The 26,485-nt window shown below is 32.7% G+C and overlaps 1 protein-coding gene across 1 annotated transcript in view; it reads right to left on the bottom strand.

Annotated features, from left to right (window-relative positions):
- LOC107454239 (uncharacterized) overlaps positions 1–21,377 on the bottom strand; it is a gene marked incomplete in the record, with an annotated part of 24,191 nt that extends 2,814 nt beyond the window's left edge. The window contains 7 exon segments of the mRNA XM_043044723.2: positions 2,861–2,896; positions 5,141–5,329; positions 6,523–6,690; positions 9,084–9,212; positions 11,195–11,269; positions 13,983–14,171; positions 21,247–21,377. Of these exon segments, the coding sequence (XP_042900657.2) occupies positions 2,861–2,896; positions 5,141–5,329; positions 6,523–6,690; positions 9,084–9,212; positions 11,195–11,269; positions 13,983–14,171; positions 21,247–21,259 (799 nt within the window).
- Positions 21,378–26,485: the final 5,108 nt, after the last annotated feature.

Below are 26,485 nucleotides of genomic sequence, written 5' to 3'. Positions count from 1 at the left end.
ATAATGAAAGTATCTTGAAAACTGATTTTGAGGTAAGTCCTCTTGAGGCATTGTTAGTTGCAAAAACAATTGGTTCCATAAGTAAATGGTAAGTACTGCTGAAGACCCTCTAGATATAAGTCAATGAGAGATGGATTTTACTCAAACTTCGAAACTCCTTTTTCTCATTTATTATCCAGAGAGGAATTCTAGAAATTGTAATGGAAAATCAAAGGAAATTTCGAAGATACATTTACATTGGCCAAAAATTTGGAAAAAAGAGGAAGGTTAAATCAAAAGAAAAAGAAATAAATTACTCTTTTGCATTAACTTCAGAAAAAGAAGGAAAATTTAAAGATATTGAAAGAGCTGAAAAAAAGTTAAAGCAGAAAGTATGACAAAGATAAAAAAAAATACTTAAAAAGATAAAAAAAAGCTTCAAAAAATATGGGGAAAAGAGTAAACAAAAAAATAAACATTCATAATTTAGAATAGACTATTAAACTGTGAGAAAGAAAAATGAAATTTTTTTTTTAAAATTATGTATTCAAATATATTTTACTTTCCATTCCATGACTGAAAAAAAAGTAAAATTTTCCACGTTAACTGTGGTTATATGTTGTAATTCCAAGTAAAATCTTGCTTTTAGACACTTGTGTGGCCTAACATTGTGTGGCCTTGTGTGGCCAAACATTCTCAAAATTAAGTGTTCATTCACTGGAAAATTTAGTGTTTATTCACTGGTAAGAGCTGTTCCTTCACTTGGTTATCTTAATACTTATTATTTAAACCACCAAAAGCTTAAAACAATATTATGCAAGTTATCTAATTTTTTTTACATAATTCTCATTTAATAACAAATATGTCGACACCATCATTTAGCTGAAATTAAAAATTTTGAAATGTTTATGATTTTTTTTAAAGGCAAGCTAAGCTTAAATGTTCCTTCATTGGTTAGTTTACCCTAGAAGATGTTGAGAAATTTGTGATGCGAGAGATGCTTAAAATGGTTGACTACGTATTTTTATTAGTATTTATGAAATATATATTCAAGAAATTGATAAATATATTATTCCAAATCTATGCATACGTATGTATATTATTGAAATTGTATCAGTTTTTTAAAAACAAAATCAAAAAATAAAAAATAATCACATTAAATAAGCACAATCTGATGTAAAATCATATTCTATCAGATGCACATTTTTATAAATCTAGGCATTCGTTGAATAAAGTCAAAATGTTTTATTCAAATTTCTTTACTAAATTGTAAATAAATTATTAAACGACTAAAAAAGAAACATTATATCTTATGGTTTGAAAGAAATAAAAATAAAAAGATTAGCAAACGATTATTAGGGGAAAAAAATATGAATGAAATTTTACGCTATGCGCGCGAAGTCAAGTTCCTCGCAAGTTTATCACATTTTAATATTAATCGCCTCATTTAATCATTTCCTTATTGTCACCAAATTATTTTTTTATAAATAATTAATTTTAATTTTTTTCAGCTTCTAATAAATAAAAACAGTTGAAACTTTAAATTTTTCAATTGAAAAATATGTAGATTAATATGGTATAAAAAAATTCATACCTTATAATTCAAAATTTTTTCATCCTCAATTTAATTAAATAATAAAAAATAATTAATAATTATTAAAAATTATTTTTTTCATGAAATTATCTTTGGGTAAATGAGTTTTATGAGTGGGTGCAATTTTCTTAGAATTGCTTCATTAGTTTTAAAAATATGACTAAAAACGTAAAAAGTGAAATTAACATTAAGGGGTACGAACTTTGGATTGCTCTCCTGATCAAACTATGGGGGCCATGTTTCCCAGATTGCGGCTACCCCCTATATTTTGAAGGTTTAAAATCCAAATATGCAAAAAAAAATTTATGTTTATTCAGAGAAAGTACGTTTTTGTGTCTGATTTCGTAACTTAATTGATAGTTAGCACTAATTAATTAGCATATTTGAGGTCACCCCCAGGAGCCTTTAGGATTGACACTTAGTTCGTGAAAATCCAATCATTAGAACAAAAGTTATTCAGCGTGATTCGTTTTTTTTTTTTTTTTTTTTTTTTTTTTTTTTTTTTTTTGTGGACAGTACCTAACTAGCTTTGTTTGCGAAGCAAACATATAAGATTGCGTAGCAATTTTCGGGGGTTGGCCAACGTTAGCGAGCAGGGGGCGCAGCTCACTAGTAATATATAAACACTTAAATATCAATTTAAACTTCACTGCAGAATTATTTTTTTATATTACTGTTACAATGCTTAATAATTAAGTACAGATGTTAGGAAATATGCATAGGATGATTAGACTTTACATGGCATAACTATTATTTTAATTAAAATCCGAATTTTCCTTACAGCAGAAAGTAAGAAAATTATTTAATATTGCAGCTAAACTATTATAAGAGAATACTTAATGATTTAAAAGTAATTAAGAGCACCCGTTGACATACTCTTAATATCAAAATGATATAATTTTATTTAAAAACAAATAATAAACATAGCAAAGAAAACCATATTTTTAGTGTTACATTTTTAAATATCTAAAAATTCGAAGACATTTTCGTCTAATTTCATTTTTTAAGCACAAATCTCCTCTTTTCTAACAAAATAAATGTAAACACAATCCGTCAATGAATCAATTGTGGTAACACACCAAATATGAGATTAAGCGCAAACACAGACGAGCATGCACAAAATTATTTACATTTTTACTTTAATTCACAATAAATGAGATAAATTTCCAAATTCTTGCAACCATGAGTGATACTCAACAGCCAATCACAATGTCAAAATACAATTGCCCGGGTGTTATCATCTCCTTGTATACTATAATCAATGATTATAAAATAGTGCCAACTTACCCACGATTTTCAGAACATTTTTTTCTACTTCTTTACCTAAAAATGTGAAGAAAAAAAATTATTATTCTGTTGGAAATGTTACATTAATGATGCATTTTATTTAAATTTACAAGGAGCAGCTATTCATTTCCGAAACTGATTTGATAACTCTTGAAAGCATTATGTGAATGACATGTCCATTTTATATACTGCTTTACCAGCCTTTCTGTAACGAACAAACCAAAATTGTAGCTTTAGCCTTATAGGGTGATATTGTTCCAACCACCGTTGAGACAAGTATGGCTGAGGTTTTGCGAGATGAAGAAAAAATGAATCAACTGCTATAAAATGATTTTCATTCCTCTATAATGCTTAAAGTTGATTTTTCCCAATCAGTTCTGGTCTTTCGTAATCATCTCTATAAAAAGTGTCTTCACGATATTTTCTATCTGCACCGATCTTTTTGAAAAAAGATCCTCCAACGTAGAAGGACGATCCTGATTACAAAACTTGAAAGGATTAACTTGAGAAGATAGTAGTCGTGAATGATTCTGCTGAAAAGTTATATCAAACTAATTGAAGAATATAATATAATTCTAATAAAAGATGAAAATGAGAAACCAATTAGGAATTAAACATGGGTTAAGGTTTACAACTGTAAAAAAAAAAAGAAGAAAAACTCGGTAAATCCTTAACCAGTATTTGGTGCAAAGTTTCTTAATATCTCAAAGTTTGGTTAAACGAAAGATTATTTTATTTTAGTTGCACCATAAACTGTGAAGTATGATCGAAAAATTCTTCCAGGGTGTAACTACCTGCACCAAAATTTGGTAACAGACACAAAACTTCGACGGGGACTGTCAACTGAACGACATTTGTTTACGACGCCATGTTTTCTTTACAGCTCGGTCTCGGTGTATCGAAACGACTCCTCCATGTTGTTTCAAGTATCAACTTAATTACGTTGGTAAATGTTTTATTCAACCCGTTTATGTTTGCCTTTTAATTTGGTTGGCAGTATAAAATGGTTAGAGGTATGCCATAAAATGGCTTACTTACGGTAAATAGCAAACTTGACCTGCATTTAGGTGCCTTAATACCAAATAATGGTGCAACCTTTCTCTACTTTCATAAAAGAAGGAATGAAAATCGGTGTTTTGTTTCTTCGAAACACCTACTTTAGGTACAACCTTCTACTGATGTTTGGAGTAAGTGAAAATGCCAAAATTGGGTGAAATTGAGCTCCATTTTATGAAGCCATCCAATGAATACCATTTTTTGGTGCAACATGGCTCGGAATTTTTAACAGTCTTATTATGTAGAAGTTGAATCAGTTACCTTAGATCCATAAATCGATTCTGTTTGTGTCATACTTACGACTTCTTTTCCAGCTAATCCCATAATAGTATAGTTTTGACAAAAGTTGTTAATGACCATGAAAGTTGCGTATAATTTTAGTTTCCTGCTACTTTACGGTCAAGCTAAATGTTGATTTCAGGTACTACTTATTAGTATGTATTCACGGAAATATATACCTTAATCGTTCACTGTTAGCACAAGCAGATTTTGACGATCAAAGTCTATGATAATAGCCTTATTTCGAAGATTTTTGAATGACCTTTGACCTTCGATTCAAAGGTCCGCTAAAAGCCGTGGTTTACTTACTTCACTAGAAGTAGTACCGCATATAGATAGATGTCTTTTTCTCACAATCCCAGAGGATCTTCAGCTTGGATCCCCAAAACCCTTGGAAAAAAATATTTCTTCGCGGAAGAAGAAAAAAAATGTGTTATCAAGTGTCATTATTTTACATATAAACCATATCTTGAAAATTTCAACAAAATAAAAAATGTCTAGCATTTAAACCCTGCCTGATTCTTAGAAAAAACTGTCTCTTAAATATTACATGTCATTATAATTTGTTTTATCGCGTACAAAACTTTGCATTTTTGAATTTGAAAACTGAAGTTTGTTTTAAATGTATGCCTTAAAAATTTGTTCTAAAATAGACTTTTTTAATACATCGAGTTTAAATTTAGAAAAAAAAATCACGATATATTTTATAGTATACCCAAAATAATGATCCTGAAACCTATTGATTTAAAAAACGTATGTCGTTTATTTTTTGGACAAAAAATTTTTCATTTCGAAATTTTTTTGTAATTAGTTTCTAATAAATATTTAAAAAAAATACTTTTTACTTATTTAGGTTGTAGATATAAAGATGTGTTAAGGATATACTAGTTTAAAAGATCCTCATCTAACCCGACAGCGGGGGAAGTATGATTAGATAGTACTTACGAACGCACTTGGCATCCGTAGGTGTCCAAGTGCCATCTTTCTGGCACGTAACACTATCAGGCTGACCAGTCATGGTGAAATCTGGTTTCTGGCACTGCAGCACCCTTCGAGAACCAACAGATGGTTTATTTCCTTGAAGGCGCCATTCAAATCCAGAAGAGTTTCCATACGATAGATCGCAGAAAATCTCTAAGAGCAATTACATTTTAATTCAATACAGGATATACTTATGCAGGATGTTCCATAAGTATACTTATATTTATAAACTTTTATACTTATATACTTCTACCATAACTACACTTACATATAAGAAGTATACTTATAATACTAATAAATAATTTTGGAACACATTTAAATATAATTTTAGAATGCTTGCCAAAAATGAGGTCATAAAATTATGAGCATTAAAGGTAGCGAATTTATATTTAAGTACTGAAACAAATAGAAAAACGTTGTTAAAATTTGACTTATTAATAGTGAGAAAGACGGGATTAAAATGCACCTAAACCTGTTTGATTTCCCGATTGGAATAACGGTAATTCAAATAGTAGCCATTCACTTTCTCTCAGTTTCTTCCGGCAATCAATCAGGTTTTAAATTTTTAATCTCACCTCCCTCGTTAATGATTAATCAGGTTTTGATGTAAGTATTTTTTTCTTTTTCTAGATAAATATAAATATTATGTATATTTTTAGATTCATTTTTTTCAGGGATTTTAAAAATATAACAGAGTGTCCTGTATACTTTTAATATACACTTGGGAATTTTTTAATCTATAAACTATACTTCTGGAAAAATGCTTGAGAGCATTATAGATAGCACTATCATTATGACTCACTCTATATTACTATGGATATCATTATCACTAGGATTCCCTCTCTATATCTATGGCTTCAATAACACTATGACTCATTATCACTATGACTCACACCTTATATCTATGGGTATCGCTATTACTATGACTCACTTTTCATATCTATGGGTATCACTACCACTATGACTAGTCCTAGAGGATCCCCTATGTATCAGAACATCTAAAATTTCCTTGTCTTGATAGATTTTATGTGGCGAAACTGATAGTGAAGTTTAAAATTTCATGACTAAGGTATTTAAAAAGGGTGCCATGAATGCATTATGCCATGCCATGAAACAGTTTTAAGTTCCTGTTCTATTGTAAATAACAGCAATAATGAAAACATTAGATTTTCAAAGAAATTAACATTTTCTAAATGCGATTTTTAGTTTTAATTATAATTTGTTTTACTGAAATGAGCTGGCTCAGTTCAAATTACATGAAAATTTAGACGAATATATCAACATTAAAAACTGAATATTTCCTAATAGGTCAAATGAATACAAATTTATATTTTTCCCCACTTTACCGTTGCATTGAAGATTGGGTCCTGCCCAGTTGTTGTTCTTGTCACATACAAGGCGCGTGTTTTCACCCTCGCTGTATCCGGAATTGCATCGAAGACTAGCTTTTTCTCTGCTCACTTCAAGATGTCCATTGGGGATGAATATCTCTGGTGGATTCTTGCACCAAACATCTACATTGCATACATTGTATTATACAACATCATTTGATAACTAAAGCATTTACAACTGAAGCATTCAAAGTCTGAAAATTGATCCAGGTTTGTATCCCAACAAGAGTGTCAGTGCACAAAGGTGGACAGAAGCAAATAACTGTCTAGTGGTTGTTGACTTATTATAGAATCCAGTCTCATTGCTGTCGGGCTAGCCGTGAAAGGTTTTCAGTGATTTTCTTTACATAAAACATCGGAAGGCATTTTCCACTGACGCGGGCAGGGCAATAGGACACCATAATTGCATTGAAAGTAAGTTATACAGATAAGGCTTTTGAAAATATGAATAATGGTTTTATTTATTTTTATTTTATATTATAGTCATCGTTTACGACTCTCAATGTTCAACCCCGTAGCCTTGTCATTTTGAACCCAACCCAGAAGGCAACGGAACTCCTGGATCACGTATTTCAACAAACTAGCCGTCGTAGAGTACTTTTTATTGGTACTATCCCACATTTGCGTTACTTGGAGGGGAAAACCACCTGCCACTGTTAACCCGACGACAAGAGGATTCTAACCCATGATCATTCTACCATTTTATTTTATAACCGTCGTTGAGCAGCCAACTCAATTTTTGGGTTTACGACTACTAATTTTCAAAGCCGTAGCCTTGAAATTTTGAACTTAATTCAGGAAACAAGGGAACTCCTGGATCAAGTATTGGGAAAAATTTGCCTTCGTGAATGATTTTGTGATGGAAGTAACCAGCATTTGCCTTACATGGTGTGGAAAACCACGAAAACCTCTCTCACAGTTAGTCTGACGGCAAGAAGACTCTCACCCATGATCCGTCAACCATTGAGAATATTTTAAGTAAGCACCGTGGTCGATGTGATCCGGGTGTTGAATTCGCATTAAGCAGTCACCGCTGGAATTTGAACCTGGGCCACATAATTGGGAAATTAGCACTCTAGCTCCTGAGCCACCGAGGTTCATGAATAATGGTTTGATCAGAGGATTAAACCCCTCTGAGCAAGCCAGGTGGCATTAGGAAGCGGGGAAGACGTCCACTCAGATGGCCATTGAAAGAAAGTAATAGAAAAAAGAAAGAAAAACGTTTGACAGACTTCGATTACAAAAACTCGTTCGGACGTCCCTGGGCTGTAAGTGCCAAGAAGAGAAATGGTGTGATACTAAGATATTTCAAGCATCGATATGTTAATAACAAAACGTGTTTTTAGTTAAAATAATAATACTTTAATATGCGTCACGCAAGAGGACTTCTGAAGTCAAAGACAAAAGAATTGCTTATATGCTGGGGAATCACGTAAATGTTTCCCTAAACTTGCCTCAAAAGCTATCTTGTCTTTTAATTTGGAATTAATGCTGTTTCTTTTAATTTTTACGCATTATGCGATCCATTTTAAAATCAAAATTGATGTAGTAGTGTGGATACCGATTAATTTTAAACATTCCCTTCACAAAATTTTGTAAACTCTATTCACATCTTTCAACAGTGTTGATCTTATTTATTTTGCTATTTTCAAATTGAAGAAAGTCTACAGCTTTGGGTCAAAGTTAAAAAAGTTTGTTTGGGTCAAAATTTGCACTCTTTTGATAATTTTTAAATTAATTGATTATTAAATTAATTGATTATTAAATTAATTGATTTTCACATTGAAAAAAATCAACATTAATTAAAAATTAGCAATCTTGTCACCTGTTTTACTTTTTTTTGTCATTTTAAGACATAAGAAGTTGACTGTTTGATTGGGTCAAATTTTGCATTTTTTAAAATTCCTTTATTACTATCCTTCTCCGAATTCTAGCTTTATTTTGCATAAAATAACTCTGAACTCTTTTCTCAATGACTGCTGCAGCTCTCACTTTTAGCCATTGATTATCTTATTTACGTTTAGTTCAAATTATTTGAATGAAAAATTTCTTAAAATCATTTAATTGTAATTAAAAACTTTCAAAATTTGTTTGAATAGAATTAAAAATTCTATAAATTTCTTAAAGATCTTCGACGTCGAAAATCCTTAATCTCAAATGCGAATAAGCATCTTAATGGGCCAGAGGATTCAGAAAAACATTGTTTGAAAATCGATTCAACAATTTCTCTAATGCAATAAAAAAAAAGAAAAAAAGAATACTAGCGTAGGAAAAGTAGTTTGGAAACCGATCAGGTAAAGAAATCAGCCAGAGCGCCTAATTCGCGCTAACCTTAAATTTAAATATTCAAAAAATATAAAATAAATAAAGAAAAATTAAAAATTAAGCATATTACTCTTAGGTTCAAAATATTTTTTTTTTTGTGCAAGCGTTCCAAACCTTAAATGATTTGAACCACAAAACTGTAAATGATGAATTTAACGATGCTGTTAAAAAAATCGAATTAAAATTCTCACCATCTTTCACATATACTTCAATCTCGCAGACATTCAGAACATTTGATCTTGGTGACGTATCGGAGATCTTAATGGAATCTGCACTCTTCATCGTATCTTGACAATCTAGCTGGATCCATTGACTCACCTCTGTTAAAATAATTTCGCAAATCTATAGAATACTTTTTTTTATGGTAATTCAAAGTATAAAACCACCTGTTAGTCAATTTTCTATCTTGTATATTTTCTATCCTGATTATCAATTTTAATTTTACTCTATTTTATTGACACATCATCATACAATATTTTTTAAAAAAAAAAGCCCACGCTAGAATCCCATCCAATCTATTCCTTAATCTACCCGACAATAATCCCTCACTAGGTACAAATTTTATTTCCCAGTTATCGGACAATTTATTGAACATTCCGCATTAAAGGTTGTTAGAAATTATTTAGAAACAAAACAACAACAAAAAGTTGCAAATGTTAACGAACTTGTACTCTTTCTTTTGGTGATATTTGCTTGAGGTATTCGTAATATTTATAACAACAATAAGACAATCTAACGCTCAAAATTATTGAAAAATACTGAACTTAAAAACAAGGCATAAAATTTCAACTTTAAGGGTACAAGTCAGATTGAAATATTTGCTCGAAACTTTTTCGCGAAAAATATTATCTATTTTTAAAATGTTAAAAGATGAGGTAGTAATAAAAAAAACTTTTGGTGACTTAAATCAGAAAAGAATGTAGAACAAGTAATGTAAATTTTTTTTTAAAAAGTAAATACCTACTTAGGTCAATATAGAAAAAATTTATTTTAGTTACTTTTTATTAAATAATAAAAAATAAAATTAAAATTGATTAATTAAATTTAATGAATGAATTAATATTTGAAAAAACTGTATTAACATCAAGTGTTACATGCCTTAAAAAATGTATTTGTAACTTGAATGGATAAAAATTTAAAAGTATTTTATTAACGATTGAAAATTTGAACAAGATATAGTGAACTAATAGTAGGAATTCAAAAATGACAACATATTTAGAGCAATATGTTTCAACTTAAATACTGCAGTTTGAAAATTAAAATATTGATTTTAAGTAGAGTAGCCATAGGGTTTCAATGGTTCCAATATAATCCACCTGCTATTAAAACAAGAAAAATATCAGAAATGTCCCCATACGTTTAAGAGGAAGGCATCTCGTATTAAAAACTTTTTATGAGAAATTCTGTTTGACCTACAACAGTAACATTTTAGGTTTTAAAAAAAGTGAGTTTTCGCATACAACTGTGAAATTTTAACGCTCATTTTTTTTTCTTCTTCTTTTTAAAATCTCAAAATGCTGACACATTAGGATTTTTTCCCTATTACGTAATTTGTTTACATTTTGATATTGTAAGGAAGAAAAAAACTTTTTCAGTATTTGGAACTTTACCTGTTTCATTCTAAATATATGTGAATTTACTTTTTTTCTACCAATAAAATATTAAATGAATGATATAGGTCAACAAAATTTCTCACGAAGAGTTTCTCCCACGATATAGCTTTCTCTTAGCACTTCATACTTGTATACAGATACCTTTTCGCACTAAAATACCATTTTCAGGGTCAAACTCTTTTAGGGAGGACATTTATAAAAATAGTGAGCGAAACATTCTAAGGAATTTCGATTCCCGCAATCTTACAAGTTTGCCGAAGTTGTGATACACCGATTAATTGTAAACTCAAACGCTGATGATTTGATTCGAAACATACTATTTTATAAGATAAAACTGACTCGCGAGCTCTCAATAATCAGTTTCCAGTGACGAGCTCTCCCTGACTTTATGAATTGCAGAAATTATTGTCATAATCTATAATACAACTTTATATTTTAAGTATTGCAAATTAAATGTACATCCATTATTGTAAATTTAACCACTTACGTGAGATATGGATTTTAACTATTCCATACGGTATACTAATTAACATTGCAAATTTATAATATTTAAAATATTTCGATTTTGAAATTTGCTCGCGTTTTAATAAATAATTTTCATTCATAAAATGATCGATAAATGGTTCATTAATAAATATTGCAAATTTCAATAGAAAGTCTGAAGGAATTATGTATTTAATAAGGCATACCCAAATCTCTATCAAAACTTGTGCAATGCGTTGATGCTCCTCCGTACGAAGTATTAATATCAAATTTCATAGAACCTGAAATTAAAAAAGAAAATTAAAAAAGATAATCTTATAAGATAAGGTACTTAAAACTTTAATAATAAACGACACCTAATTCAATTTTTAAAAAAAAATAAATTAGAAACTGGATTAAAACCAATAGGGTAATTATTGGATATTTCCTATTGGCTTACCCTATAGGTTATTCCAAATGGAGTAAGTCTGGGTGAGGGAGTCATTCCGAGGATGTGGCCAATGTAAGTATCTCCGATATGTGTTAATAGATTGCAGTATAATTGCAGTATCAGCTCCACGGGAAGCAATGTAACTTGTATATTAATTTGGACAAAGCATTATTTTTTGTGTCAACAAGAAGTAATGAAATTTTTACTTAGTTTCTTTATGGGTCAATTATTTTTCGTGTATGAAGTATTTTGTTGTTTTTCAATACGCAGGTTGCATTTTCCGATCTAGCTGGACTTTTAAGGCACATACAAGGACAAAATTATGTTCTATAGTAACTCATTTTTCATATTACCCAAGAAATACTTAGAGGATTATTTTATTTCTTTAGAATTGTTCAAATCCCGCAATTTCTCATACATGTCACTGAAGTGTAAATCTCTCAAAAGTTTGAGGGACTTGCAATAAATGACGAACAGAAAAAGAATGTTTTTTAACACCTTAGGCCAAAAAATATAGCAATAAGCTTGGAACTTGTATTAATTGCTTTGGTTGTCAACAATTGCATAAAATTTCGTAAATCTATCTTAAATATTTATGGAGTTATGGACATTTATATATAAAAGAAACTAATTATAATATATTACGAAACAGTACTAATTATAATACAATATATTATTAAAAAAACTAATTATAATATAATAATTTTAATATATATTTTTAAAAAACTAATTCTTCTGCTTTACGTTTTTTTCTATAACTGTAGATAAAATGAAACAAAATTTTTGAGTAATTTTTTATTGATGACAAAAATATTATATTATAGAATTTGAAAAATAATCCAATCGTTGTTCTTGAGTATGGAATATAATAGCGGAATGACCCTTTAATTTCAGTCAACTTAAGGAGAGATAGCCACAAAAATTCGAGGAGCGATGACCATTTTGCATTAATGTGTATAGATTTTAAAAAAATTAAAAATGTAGAACCTTAAATTTTCAATGCTTCTTTATGTCAAAAATAAGATGTATTTTAATATATTCGTATTCACTATCACGTTTCATATTTCCTAAAAAATAAATCTCGTTCGTATTTTTGACTTTAAGGTAAGAGTTACTTTTGGTGGAAAGGTGTGTAGGATGTTCAAAGTTTAGGTAATTCTTCACAGTACGTAATATAGTGAAGAATTTGCATAAACTTAAACTTCTATGTTTTCAAACAACCGAATATATAGAATTCTGTGTTTTTCGCAACAAATAAACTTTATAAAAAATGGTCAAATAAACAAACGCATAACGCAAAAAGGAAAATACCTTCCCGGTCCTCTTTTTGACCACATGCCGCTGGACGTTACTGCTGCAATATTTATGGAGTTATAGTAATTTATTTACGTCGCACTAAAAATGCACAACAGGCTGTTGGCAATGGTTTGGAAAATATACCTGATGATGATCTGATAGGTAGGTAGACAGGTACTTTATTGACGTCGCAGTAGAGCTGCCCAATGGGCCATTGGCGACTGTCTGGGAAACATCCTTGAGAATGATCCGAAGACATGCCATCGCAATTTTGATTCTCTGCAGAGGGGATAGCTCCCCTGCTTTGGTAACCCGGCGACCTGCGCATAAAATCGAGCATTTTACAGTAGATCAGGTTTGGGTTGACCGTTCAACGACGGTTATAAAATAAAAATGAAAAAGTGGGACAGTTTAACGAGGACCGATACCGCGCATCCTCGGTCCCTACACCGGGTGATCAAAGCGATCACCCACCCACCACGGATGCTTGACTTCGGTGTTCTTCTGAGAACCGTGTACTTACGATCAGTCCACTGCGGAACGACGATGATCTGAGTACACACACTGTCACAATTTTAATCAAGACACGGTTCCCAGCAGATCGCCGAAGTCAAGCATCACTGGCTGCCGTCAGTGTGCGAGTGGGTGACCGCTTGGATCAGTCTGCGTAGGGACCGAGGGTGTGCGGTATTGGTGCTCATTACTTAAAGTGCTCGACTTCCCATGCGGTTCGTCGGGCAACCGAAGCGGGGGTGCTTCCTCTGATTTCGATCCTCTCTGCAGAGGATCAAAATTGTGATGCCATGTCTTCGGATCATCTTCAGGGATGTTTTCCAGACCGTCGCCAATAGCCCATTGTGCAGCTCTAGTGTGACGTAAATAAACTACAACAACGCAATTTTAATTCCCTGCAGAGAGGATAAACTCCCCACTTCGGTAGCCCAACGACCTAAATGGAGTACTTTACCGTAGAACAGTTTAAAGAGGACCGCATCTTTGGTCCCTTATAGCAGTCTGATCTTATAGATCTGGTTACTATTACTCGCTCGCTGACCTCAACTAGAGTGGCTTACCATCGATGATCTACTGGGAACAGTGTGTGAGAACAAACTGTGAGAACCATATTTTTGTAAACAAGGCTCTCCATTTTCATTTATTTACTTATTCATCTTTTTTCTGAAGTTATCAACAGGTAAATCATTAAAAAAAACTGACCATTTACATTTAAAAAATGAATGAAACTGGTGGCCTTATATAAAGAATCTGACCTTTTGGCAAGAAGAGACGGATGCCGGTGATAACGTTTACTTCATACAGAAACACTTGCAACGTCTGTCCAGTGCTGTTGCGAGAACTGTAGCATGTGTCAGTCAGTCCATCTACCAAATTCGTGACACCTTTTTTGGGATCGGTGGAGATGGTGGAAGCTCTCGGATTTTTCACTCCACTTGGTGTATCTGGGAAAAAAAAGAAATCTGTTGTTGTCTACCTGCGGAGTCAATCCTTATTCATTTAAATTAATAAAGATTGATTTATTGATTTGAATATTCATTAATTTGATTGATTTATTAATGTTAATTTAGCGTTAGGATCGCTGAAAAAATCCTAACGCTAGAAGGCTAATAGTGTAACACTTAGACTTAATCTAGCATGCATGAATAAAAAGTTTGATTACAAAAATTATGCCCAAAAAAGCTTATGTTACTAAAAACATATAGTATTACTTTAATTAGAATTTTCTATAATTGTAATTTGAAAATATAGATGGAAAACAAGCAAAAAAGAGAAGAAGAAAAAGAAAATTAGTCGTTCGGAATCGACATATATCTTTAAATTCTGCGTGTAAAAAAATTTTAAATACTATTTTCATTTCATTTTATCTGCTTTCATCTATTAAATTAAACTAGGCAAATGGAAAAGTCACCCGATTTTCAGTGTCTTATAAAAATTTCGATTTCGTAATATCATGCGGAACAAGATTTCTTCTTTCTTATTCAAAACATTTTATTTTTGAAAAAGCTGTATAATTTTAATGAATTTATTATATAAGAATGATAAATCAGTGTTTAAAAATAAAATTTCAAACACAAATTTGATTAAAACACAGTTTCAACTGCGCAGCCTGAGTCTGTTAGAAAAGCAATGTTTGACACACTGGTGCCGATCAACAGAAAAAAAAATTCTTAACAACTAGTTAAAATTCAATTAATTTGAACCTTTAAATGATATAGGTCGTCGTAGGTCTTTTAACCTACAGACCAATTCCTCAACATCATAATCTAACTATATATATAAAAATCTAATGATGGTGTCACAATTTTCCATTGTTGTCGGTGCATTTTTATTGGCCGGAAAATCCCATGGCAGGATTTAGTTTTCCTACAATAATTCTCATATTCGTTTGGTTGTCATCAGCATATGACGTAATTCTACGTCACATTTTAAAATAAAGTTATTTAAATCTGTGTCTGATCTTACTAATGGGGAGCAATCATCGGGAGTTGGTGAGCGTTAGCGAACAGGAAGCATAGCCTCTATTAGTGAATTTTAACTATAAATTAGTTACAAATTTTTACAACATTAATGAATTTTTACGCGCAAATATTCAAATTATAAAACAATTCACACAATTCAACAAACATATTGAGATAAAGTGCCGATTTTTTTTTTCTCTAATGGCAGGTAATGGACTTTTACGTCCTTCATTTGGGAAGATGCCGGAAGTGTTGGTCATTTAACATTACCCAGGGGGCACCTCTGATTCTAAGTCACGAAGGCGAGCAATATTACTCACGCCACACTGCCACAGATACCCGTTCATAAGGTGGGTGTCACTCACACATCACACACAACAGAGGACAACACATAGAGAGAAACACCCATACCCAGAGCGGGATTCGAGCCCGCAGCCATTGCCTTCGCAGTCAGGTACTTTAACCGTTTGGCCCCCTGACCGGCTGCCAAAAAAAATGAGTAAATGATTTGTGAGACAGAGATGAGTCACAAAAAATTTAAATATAGAAAAAAAGTAGTCGAAGTTTTTGTGATTCGGTGTAAGGGGTAGTTTCTGGAGTCTTAAGTCTAAGAAACTGTTTGAAAAAAATACTGAAATTTTGGGCACCATGTGAGACCATGTGAGGCGTCATGGCGATCGGAATATCGGGAAATTCATGCACCTAGACATTGTTATTGAATTTATAAGCAGTAGTTATGGTATACTAGCTCAATATTTATGCAAATCTCTCTCAGAGCCGTGGTGGCTCAGAAGATAGAGCGTTCGCCCTCCAATGAGGTGAACCGGATTCGAATCCCAGCAATGGCTGGTTGATACGAATTGCGTAACCAGCTCGTACGATCACAGTGCTGACGTAAAATGGCGTGACGTAAAATAATGGGTTAGAGTCCCTTTGCCGTCAGGCTAACCGTGGGAGGTTTTTTGCGATTTTCTTCTCCGTGTAACGCAAATGCGGATTCGTTCCATCAGAAAGTCCTTTACGAAGGCAAATTTATCTCAACGATCAGGAAGTTCCCTTGTCTTCTGGATCGGATTCAAAATTGCAAGGCCACGGAGTTGAACATTTGTAGTCGTAAGCCTAAGAATTGGATCGGCTGNAAGCAGTAGTTATGGTATACTAGCTCAATATTTATGCAAATCTCTCTCAGAGCCGTGGTGGCTCAGAAGATAGAGCGTTCGCCCTCCAATGAGGTGAACCGGATTCGAATCCCAGCAATGGCTGGTTGATACGAATTGCGTAACCAGCTCGTACGATCACAGTGCTGACGTAAAATGGCGTGACGTAAAATAATGGGTTAGAGTCCCTTTGCCGTCAGGCTAACCGTGGGAGGTTTTTTGTGATTTTCTTCTCCGTGTAACGCAAATGCGGGTTAGTTCCATCAGAAAGTCCTCTACGAAGGCAAATTTATCTCAACGATCCGGAAGTTCCCTTGTCTTCTGGATCGGGTTCAAAATTGCAAGGCCACGGAGTTGAACATTAGTAGTCGTAAGCCTAAGAGTTGGGTCGGCTGTTCAACAATGGTTATAATAACAAATCTCTCTCAAGTATATACATAAATGTTTCCAATCGCATAATAGAGCGGACGCCGTCTTTGATGACGTCATAGCTGGAAAATATATCGGGTGGTGGATGTCCACCCAAGTCCAAAATACTTTATAATGCACTCCATCTAAACTTTTCTTTACAGTTACATAAAAAATTGGAACATTCTGCAGAGCTTTTTCGATGCAAATTAGTTTTCAATCATTCGAAGAAAACTTTCGGCAACTGCAGTAATGGATGAGAATGAAGGAAACAGAGCGATTCGGTTTTGGCTGCTTAGCAATACATAGAAGAGTTACAACTGATGTCTGAAATTCGGTAAATATCTCCCTCCTCTGGGGCAATTTCGACATTCTCACAGTCACTTGGGTGGTGAAAAAGACGGGATCTAGTTCCCACTCTCGCAACAACAACTTCTTCAGTAGCTCAAAAAACTTCTTTAAAAACCATTAAATAATCTTTTTTCTTCACTAAATCTTCACAAAAACATCATGTTATAGTCGAAGGCATCTCCAGTGAGTCCTTTCCGGCCTCAGGGAGGTCTATTTTTCTTTTTTTAATCTTTTGATTTCCGATGTTCCATTGATCTAGGCTTAAAGCATCAGATCGCCATTTTAACATGTCATCCACTGCAAGTGGTAATCATCACTACTTTTGGATTAAATCTTTATCAACTTACTGACTGTTTCTCTAATTTAAAACATTTCATTTCAATCCTCCATGCGATTTTTTATTCAGACATAATAAATTTTTATTTTCCGGTGGTCTGGCACTCTAATTATTAGTATCTAGAAAATTGTTTTTTTGACGCGAGCGGGTAAAGGCTATCGCTGTGTTGAATATTGCCAATTGTTAACTCTGACTTTGGACACTCAATTTAATATCTTAATATTTTTATTTTTGCCTAAATTTTTATATGTTGTTCCCCCAACTGTTCTCAATTGCTCGACACCCTGCTTTAAATTTTTCTCCCATCCATTGATTTTATATAAATTTTTAAAGAGACTTCACTTTCCCAGGTTATTGGTGTTCTATTCCCCATAACAAAAGTAAACAATCTTTTTGATCTGAAATACAGTCAAGTGCTTCAAATCATGCCATAACCATAATTTTTTTTATATTTTTTAATATAATAATAGACATTACTCATTTTAATAGCTTTTCTTATTCCATGTTGTTTTTCAGTTAATGCCAGAGTCAGTTTTTACAAACCTTTATTATATTGTTTTTAATTGTGCATATGTTATTTCAGTTCACCTATATATCATCTTACATAGGTTAGGGCCATAATTTTTATCTTTTAGTATTCCTTAATATATGTTTCATTAAATAAATATCAATACCGTCTCTGAGTGCTTTCTTTTGTTTTTTTTTATGCATTTTTATAATGTTTTTTCCCACATACTATTGTTCAAGTTAATTTAGCATACTTATACATAGCTTAAGGCCTTCTAGCAATATCTTGTATTAGCGTACCAAAAGATTATGGATACTATCAACAAATGGAATACCCAGGTCAACTAGTCAACAACGGTATTTAATATCTTTGTCAATATAGTAATGGTCCATGCTATATATTGTTACATTATTTATTATACTTTTTGATTCTACTATCCCTGGCCAAGTGCCAACTAATAGATTGTTTTTTATTTTATTTCAACTTTCACCATATTTAGGCTTTCAGCAATTGCTCCTTAACACAGCGATGGCCTCAGCCCTGCATTACATTTCATGATTTAACTTTCTACGACCAAATGCCATTTAGTATCTCCAGTAATGGGTTTTTTCTAGATTGCCAATTCTGATACATTATTCGATGTTTTTAAATTATCACATCTGATTCTAGTTAATCTTCTAATAGGCTCTTTTTTTTACTCGTTTGCCGCCACCAGTGTATTTAACAATGTATGATTATTTTGTCTCAACCATTGGAGTATTTCATCTCCGTCTAGGGCCGCTTTTGGTTTATAACGCTTTTTCCTAGATTTTTAATCTCTGTCTAGAGCCGGCTTCAACATCTTCCTCTTTTTCAGTTTTATCATCACAACTAATGATATTTTATTAATATCCCTAATTGCTTTTAACATTTCTTTTTAGTACTGCAGTCACACACTTTTGTCTGACTGGTGGTGGCATACACTAGCATCAATGGAACATCGAAATTTCTCACCAATCTTCTAGACCTTACTTGATATGAGTTTCCTCTAAGTTTCCTCTCCTGCGTAACTGGATGGGACTCACCCCCGCCACTAATTGTTAAAAGAAACAAAACTAAGTTTCCTTCTTTTATTTTTTTTCTCATTGATTATCATTGACTTTTCTTCCTGCCTTCATCCAAACTTTGCATATCTTTTAACATGGACAATATTACTTTTGCCGAAACTTCCGCCACGCCTTCCAGATCAACAAGATCTCAACGTAGACAACCGTACTCCATCCCAAGATCTGACAGTCAAATCTCTCCGTCAGTTACTGTTGATCTCACTTCTGCATATGACCAAACTCCGATGGTACCTAACGATTGCATCGCTGCTGGTACTTCAATTTCTCCCAACGTAAATGTTACAAGTATGTCTCAGACAAAGTTAGATATTCAAATCATCGAAAAAAACATAAATTACAGCAATCGCAATAAAATCATTCTCCAATAGATGAACCAAGAATGGCCTGTGTAAATGCTATCCAACAAATAAAGAAAATAACATCTGACACACCTGACGTGACAACTTCTACAAAACCTCTAGCATACATAGAAGAGAAAATTGATGACATCAGACGAAAACTTGACAATGACTCAACCAACGATCAATCCTACAATTCATTAAACCAAATTGATGAGAAATTAAAAATCATCAACACAAGACTTGAGAAATTAGAGATGTGCTCAATGGTTAAAGTTGACGTTACAAAAACAAAATTACCACCCAAACCTATAATCGTCAAACCACAAGAAGATTGCACCACTAACGAGATTGTAGAGAAGCTCATCCAGGAACAACCAAAATTACCAATCAAAAAAGTATACAAAAGCAGCAAGATGCTAGAGTTCAAATTCCACATAATACTCAACAAAAAGAAAAAAGTTCTAACCACGTTACAGAAAACTGGTCTACAATATAAAGAGAAGGAGGTGAAACTTTTCTCACTAATCCTACTAAACACTCCCACGACTTTCACAGATAACGAGATAATTGACGTAATAAAGATAAATGGAGATTTTAATATAAACTACGATGTCATAAAACTAACTAAAAACAAACCCCATAAAGGAGACAGCACAAAGCGTCACATCATCATCAGAGTCAACCACAGACTTTCCACAACACTTCTAAAACTTCAAAATTTTTTCACTGGACTTCATAGGTGCAAAATCAAAAAAAGACTAGTATTACTCAGATGCAGAAAATGCCGAACAACTGGACACCATCAAAACTCATGTATAGAGTCTCATTGTTATTGTGAGAAATGCTGTTACAAAGGCCATAGTGTAGAAAACTGCACAGAAAGGGAAGAATATTGCATAAATTGTCATTCATCTAACCAAGACTTCAACCTAAATTTGGACTGTCACCACAGAGCCTCCTCATCATCCTGCCCAACTTACCTACATGAACTGAAGGAGTTTCGTCTATCCATTCAGAGTTGAGATTCCACTTTTTAACCGTCGTCAACCAGCTAGCAAACCAGGCAAACGCTTGGAAATATACTTTATATAACTAGAAACAGATTTCCAACATCTTCGCCCTTGTCTCGAGGAATTTATTATAATTTTTTTCCTTATTATTAGATAGTTCTAAAATTTTCTTTCTTTCTTTCTTTACACATTAGACAGAGAAAATTTAATCTTTCAAGCCGAACAGTTAGCAATTCTTGAATGCATTAAATATATTAAGAGCACTGAAAACTTCAATAATAATGATAGTTATATCCTCTGGTCAGACTCAAAAGCATCAATATCAATACTTGATTTTGGCACAAATAATAGAATTTCTTTTGATATTCAACAAGAACTTCAACACACATCAATACAAATTTCCTGGATTAAAGTACACAGCAATAGAGTAGGTACCCGTTTCTAGGCTGGAGTGATCTGGACTAGTGGCCAAGTCCTGGGCTATATTGTTAAGGGTTTTTCATAACCTAGGTACATGTTCAGGGCTTGGAGAAAAGAAAAAAGTCACTTAGGTGAATCTTTTAAATCCAAACATTATTCAATCATTAGCATCAAAATTTTGTTTCTACAATGGAAAATGTCGGCATTCAGCAGTGTATGCTAAAAATACTTGTTTCCATCCCCCCCCCCTCACATTTTATTTATCTGTGCATGCTGACTACCGACATTTTCTGACGTAAGAGCGAAATAATGGAGCTATGGAAATATTTAATTTCTATCATCATTTCATGTTGAATGTCGACATATATATCAGAGGTTCCCTAGTTTTGGTCTTTCGCAGCAGCGAGAACAATTGCTTACCGCAAAAGGGCATTGAACCAAGCCATTTTCCAATAGTTTGGCATGACCTATATTCTCTGCCGATCCTCGTGAATCCTTTTTTGCAAGAATATGTCACTCTGTCCCCAGGTAAATAGCTCTTCTCCAGGNGGAGGTATATTTAAGGTATATTTGAGGTTGATTTTGAGGTATTCATTTGCACCCTTTTCAACCTTTACGACGTATTTAAACAACAACCTCCTTTATACCTTTAAAATATACCTCGTTTATACCTCATTTATACCTCGATTTTTTCATAAGGGAAAGTCTTCGGTTTCGTGGTCAAGAATCGTGTGGCAAGCGTTGTGTGCCAAGGGGTATGGTAAGCATAGAGAGAGAAGCATTTTATTACCTAATAATAATCTAAAGTTGCGAGCGTATTAATGAAATTAATTTCATATTTTCAAAAACAGTGTATTGGGTATATGAATACGACTACCTTTCTCTTCTCAATTAAACTTTAATATGGCTTCCCTTCGATTTCAGAAATAGTTAAACTTCTTTTCCTACTTTTCACCAAATTCATCTTTTGGTGTGGATTCTAGCAAGGATTTACACTTTTCGACACTATCTTCATCCCTATACCATACTTAAATCAATAAACAAAGGAGGGTATTTATTTTTTGCTCGGCAATCATGTGAGCTTTTGCTGGCAGATAGGCAATAAACCTTTTTTCGGATTAAGATTCGGAGATTTATTCGCCCACTTTACAACAACCACTTTGTCTTTGGAAAAATATTTGCTTCATTTATTTATAATTTTAAACATTGCCTAATACTTATGAAATTTTTTATCTAAGAATAGAAAACTCTTAATCAGTTGTGGCCACATTTTTCTGTCCTTTACTGGTAGCTGTTCATCATTCCTTTAACTGAAAATAGCTGTCCTGGGCCGTTAAATAAGCGTCCGCAAAACATTTTCGTTTCTTATAGTAGTGGAACAAAAAAATTTATCTGTTATTTAATAAAATGATAAGATCTTTGATAAGCACCCTCCTACGCCAGTTGATTCTAAGTTAATTTATGGTGGGTTGCGGCAAATCATATTCATCAGTATACTATACTTTATATCGAAATAGTATATAAATTTGATTTAAATATATACAACATAAAAAGCTTCCACTTATCTTTTTACGACCCATTTGAGATGACATTTGTGCATAACCCCTAAGCGCTTTGAGCTTTCTTTTGAAAAATACAAAAACTATTTAGAAAATTGCTTGCAACTTTTTGAATTTTTAATATATTCAAATAAAAATTTTTTTTTTAAATAGTAGCTGAAGTACGATTTCCAGCAAAATTATGGAAAAAAAATTTTAGCCTTGTAATTTTGAGCCTAATCCTGAAGACAAGAGAACTCCTGGGAGAAATTTGCCTTCGTGGAGGACTTTTTGGTGGAACTGACTGGCATTTGCGTTACATGTAGAAGAAGACCACGAAAACCTCCCAGGGTTAGTCTGACGTCACAGGGACTCTAACCCACGATCCATTTACCACTGAGGATATTTAACTATATAAGGATATTTAACTATATAACGGATGCGGAAATCGAATCGACCAGTCTTCACCGGGATTCGAACCCGGTTCATCTCATTGCAAGGATGAACGCTCTATCCCCTAAGCCATCGCGGCTCAATGTAAATAAATTGTAATAAAGCAAAATTATTTAATAACAATGTGTAGCATTCTTATGGACATAGTGAGCAGCTCTCTGTGCAAATGCTTAAATTGGAATGATGTTGAATGAAGCAAAAAAGCATTATTTTATAGTTTCTCTCAGTCAGCAGCGCTGTGTGTTAAAAACTTTAATTAATTTAAGAAACTTGTGCAGAATAAGTCATTCTGGTTTCTTGAGAAGAACGCAGCAGATCATGTATTTGATAATCTAATCAGTTATTTTTTAGGAGAGCCCTTATTAACCTACTGTAACCATAGATACTACAGTAATGCTGTTAAAGAAAAATTCGGTGTTACATATTTGTCCATACTAAATGAAAAGTTATTCCAACCATTTTAACTATGAAAACACTCTGTTCTTTGACTTCAAATCTAAAAATAAATATGTATCCATCATAATATGTTAATGTATTAGGATGAACTGAAACTATCTTGTTTTTTCAAAATAAATTCTAATAATAAAATATTCGTGATACCACTTTTTATTCGTTGAAAAGAAAAACGAAACAGTCCTTTAAAAAGGACTCAAGAATAAATTGCACCATACTACGAAATTATTTGCTGAACATTGTACAGTGCGTAAACGAAAAACAAACCATCCAGAATAATTTTTGATCTAATGATCGGATCTTCACGTTTTAGGACCTAATTTTACTGGTTCGAGGAGGTAACCTCAAATATGTGAATAAGTTATGGAAGATAATATTTCAAGTTGCGGACACATAAACGTACTTTATCTGAATGACCTTATTATTTTTATTTTCAACGGGTTCGGATTTCTGAGCCCCAAAATATTCTGGGAAATAGAGTCACCATTAATTTTACTTTTTGTGTGTTTCACTATGTCTGAAAATTTTCAAGACGAACTCAAAATGTTTTGCTCACAATCATAAAATTTGGTTATCTGAAGAAAATTCCATGCAGAAAATACATTTCAGTAATATTTATTATTTTATTTAAGAATGGTCGAAAAAAAAAATTTGAATCGTAAGGTATACGATTTTTTACATCATTTTAAAGAATGCAGTTTTATGCGTCGAAATACAAAATTTATCCGAAATCGGTCGAATAGTTCCTGAAAAATCGATTTTTTAAGATACGTCTTCTTTAAAATTCGATTTTTTAGGAACTATTTGTTCAATTTCAGTAAATTTTGCATTTTGTCATTTAAAATTGAATTCTTTGAAATAATATGGAAAAAATATACAATACAATATAAGGAATATGGAATTGATATACCTTACTTTTCAAAGTGTTTTCGTTCGTCATTAAATAAAATAATAAATATTTACTGAACTTTTTTTTTTTGGTTGGATGGATAAATGTATTTTTAGATAAACAAATTTTATAATCGTGATCTAAATCTTTAATTCGCTTTAAAAATTTTCAAGATATGGCGAAATACGAAAAAAGTAAAATTAACATTAGGAAGCCCAAACTTAAGACCCCTCTTCTAACCAAACTATTGGGACCCTATTATGCAGCTGCCCCCAATACTTTGGGGGCTCAGAAATCCGTCCGAAAAAAAAGGTATTCAGAGAAGCTACGTTCTTGTGACTGATTTCATAACTTAAAATCTCATCTGCACAAATTAATTAACATATTTGAGTTCACCAGTTCGAACCATTTAAATTGAGTCTTTAAACGTGAAGATCCGATCCTCAGATCGAAAATTATTTAGGATGGTCGGTTTTTAATTTTGCGCACTGTACATACATATTTACTGTCATTAAGACGTCAAATCAAACCATTTAATATCGCGCAATTAAGTTCGAAATTAATTCATTTGAATGATATTAAAGTTCAACTTGGGGTCAAGGGTAAGGTTGTGGTAAGGTCAAGTTCAGCTGCGTATAGAAATTTATCATAGTTATTAAAATTTTCAAACATCTTCATAGTAAAAAGTTTATTTGGTATAAAAAATGTAATAACAAAATTTTTTTCGACTTACCATTTGTTTTGGCTAGATTAATTAAAAATACTGTCCATGCGAAAATGAGAGGCATCATCCTAATTATGGAATTAATAAAATAAAGTTTGATCGCGGGTTTCCTGTTGACATGAGACACAGGAAGTGACGGAATATGACTCTGTTGGAGTATTTTACAGTTTTTTTAGAAAAAGAGTAATTCTTCTTTCTAGTTTATTTCCGTTCGTTCTATGATTCGGTAAACAAAAAATTTAAAATGTTACATTGCTAAAGTAAACTATCCTAAATTCAAATTTCTGAAAATTTGCAGTTTCATTTTGTTCTAAAAATCTGATTTATTGAAAATGCATGTGTATTAAAATTAAAATAGATGACATTTTCATACAAGAATTCATACATATACATTTTCATACCTATTTATTTTCGGAACTGATTCGATAATACCTGAAAATATTGTGCGAACAACCTGTATGCTTTTAATAGGTTGTGAACTAGCTACTGTAATCCACTTTTGTTCTCTGCTCTGTTATTTATTTATTTTTCGCAATCTAAAAAATCGAGTTACTGCGATCAACGGATGAGTTAGCAGAATCAACCATCAACCACTTTAATATCTATAATGAATCAAGCTGTTTAAAATATTATTACAATAAAAAAAATTAACGTAATGCTATTTATTTATTTTTAAATATCTAAAAATAATGTATAATAAAAATATCTAAAATAATTTGATATCAACAAATTAGTAGAAAGAAAGAGAGAAACCTTTAATGTTGAAGCGAAGAAAACTTATAATTTTGTGACTCAGTGGAGACAGATCGTAAAGATACGGTTCCCAGTAGAACACCGAAGTCAACCATCACTGGCTCCGGCCTGTAAGCGGGTGGGTGTCCACTTTGATCAGCCTGCGTAGGGACCGAGGGTGCGATGTATCGGTTCTCGTTAAACTGCTCTACCGTAAAGTGCTTGACTTCGCACTCAGGTTGTCGGGCTACCAAAGTCGGGGAGTCATCCCCTCTGCGGAGGATCAAAATGGCGATGGCATGTTTTCGGATCATCCTCAGGGATGTTTCCCAGACCGTCGCCAATAGCCCATTGTACAGAGCTTGTGATACGTAAACATGCCCACCTTCCTAGTTAATCTTTGAATTAACTAGTCACGTGCACATGGCTCTTGTATAATGGTCGAAAATGAAAAAAATGGTGATAAAAAAAACATTCCGAATAGGGTATTTAGGAAGAATTTTGTCAAATAATGAATTGCCCAGAAACACTGAATATACACTAAATATTGATACATAATAAATATTTAAGACTTTCGACAAAACGATCACGTGAATAATGATATGAGTCGGAGAATGCCATCATTCTCTATTTCGGCCTTTAATAAAAGCATACCTATACAAAGTATGGGAAAGTTTGAGAATGCAGTGCAAGAAAGGGTACTTGTTGACAGTGCTGACGTAAAATATTTTCAGTGGTAGACGGATGATGGGTTAGAGTCCCTTTGCCGTCAGACTAAAGGCCTGGTTTCTTAGGACAGGACGCCGTCAGCTGGAAATCAGCGCTAACCTCTGATTGGTCCATTTGTGAGTTTGATAGTATACGTCATCG

This window comes from Parasteatoda tepidariorum, chromosome 5 (genome assembly GCF_043381705.1).
Source record: "Parasteatoda tepidariorum isolate YZ-2023 chromosome 5, CAS_Ptep_4.0, whole genome shotgun sequence".
Classification (NCBI taxonomy): Eukaryota; Metazoa; Arthropoda; class Arachnida; order Araneae; family Theridiidae; genus Parasteatoda; species Parasteatoda tepidariorum.
This window is presented reverse-complemented; position numbering and strand designations above follow the sequence as displayed.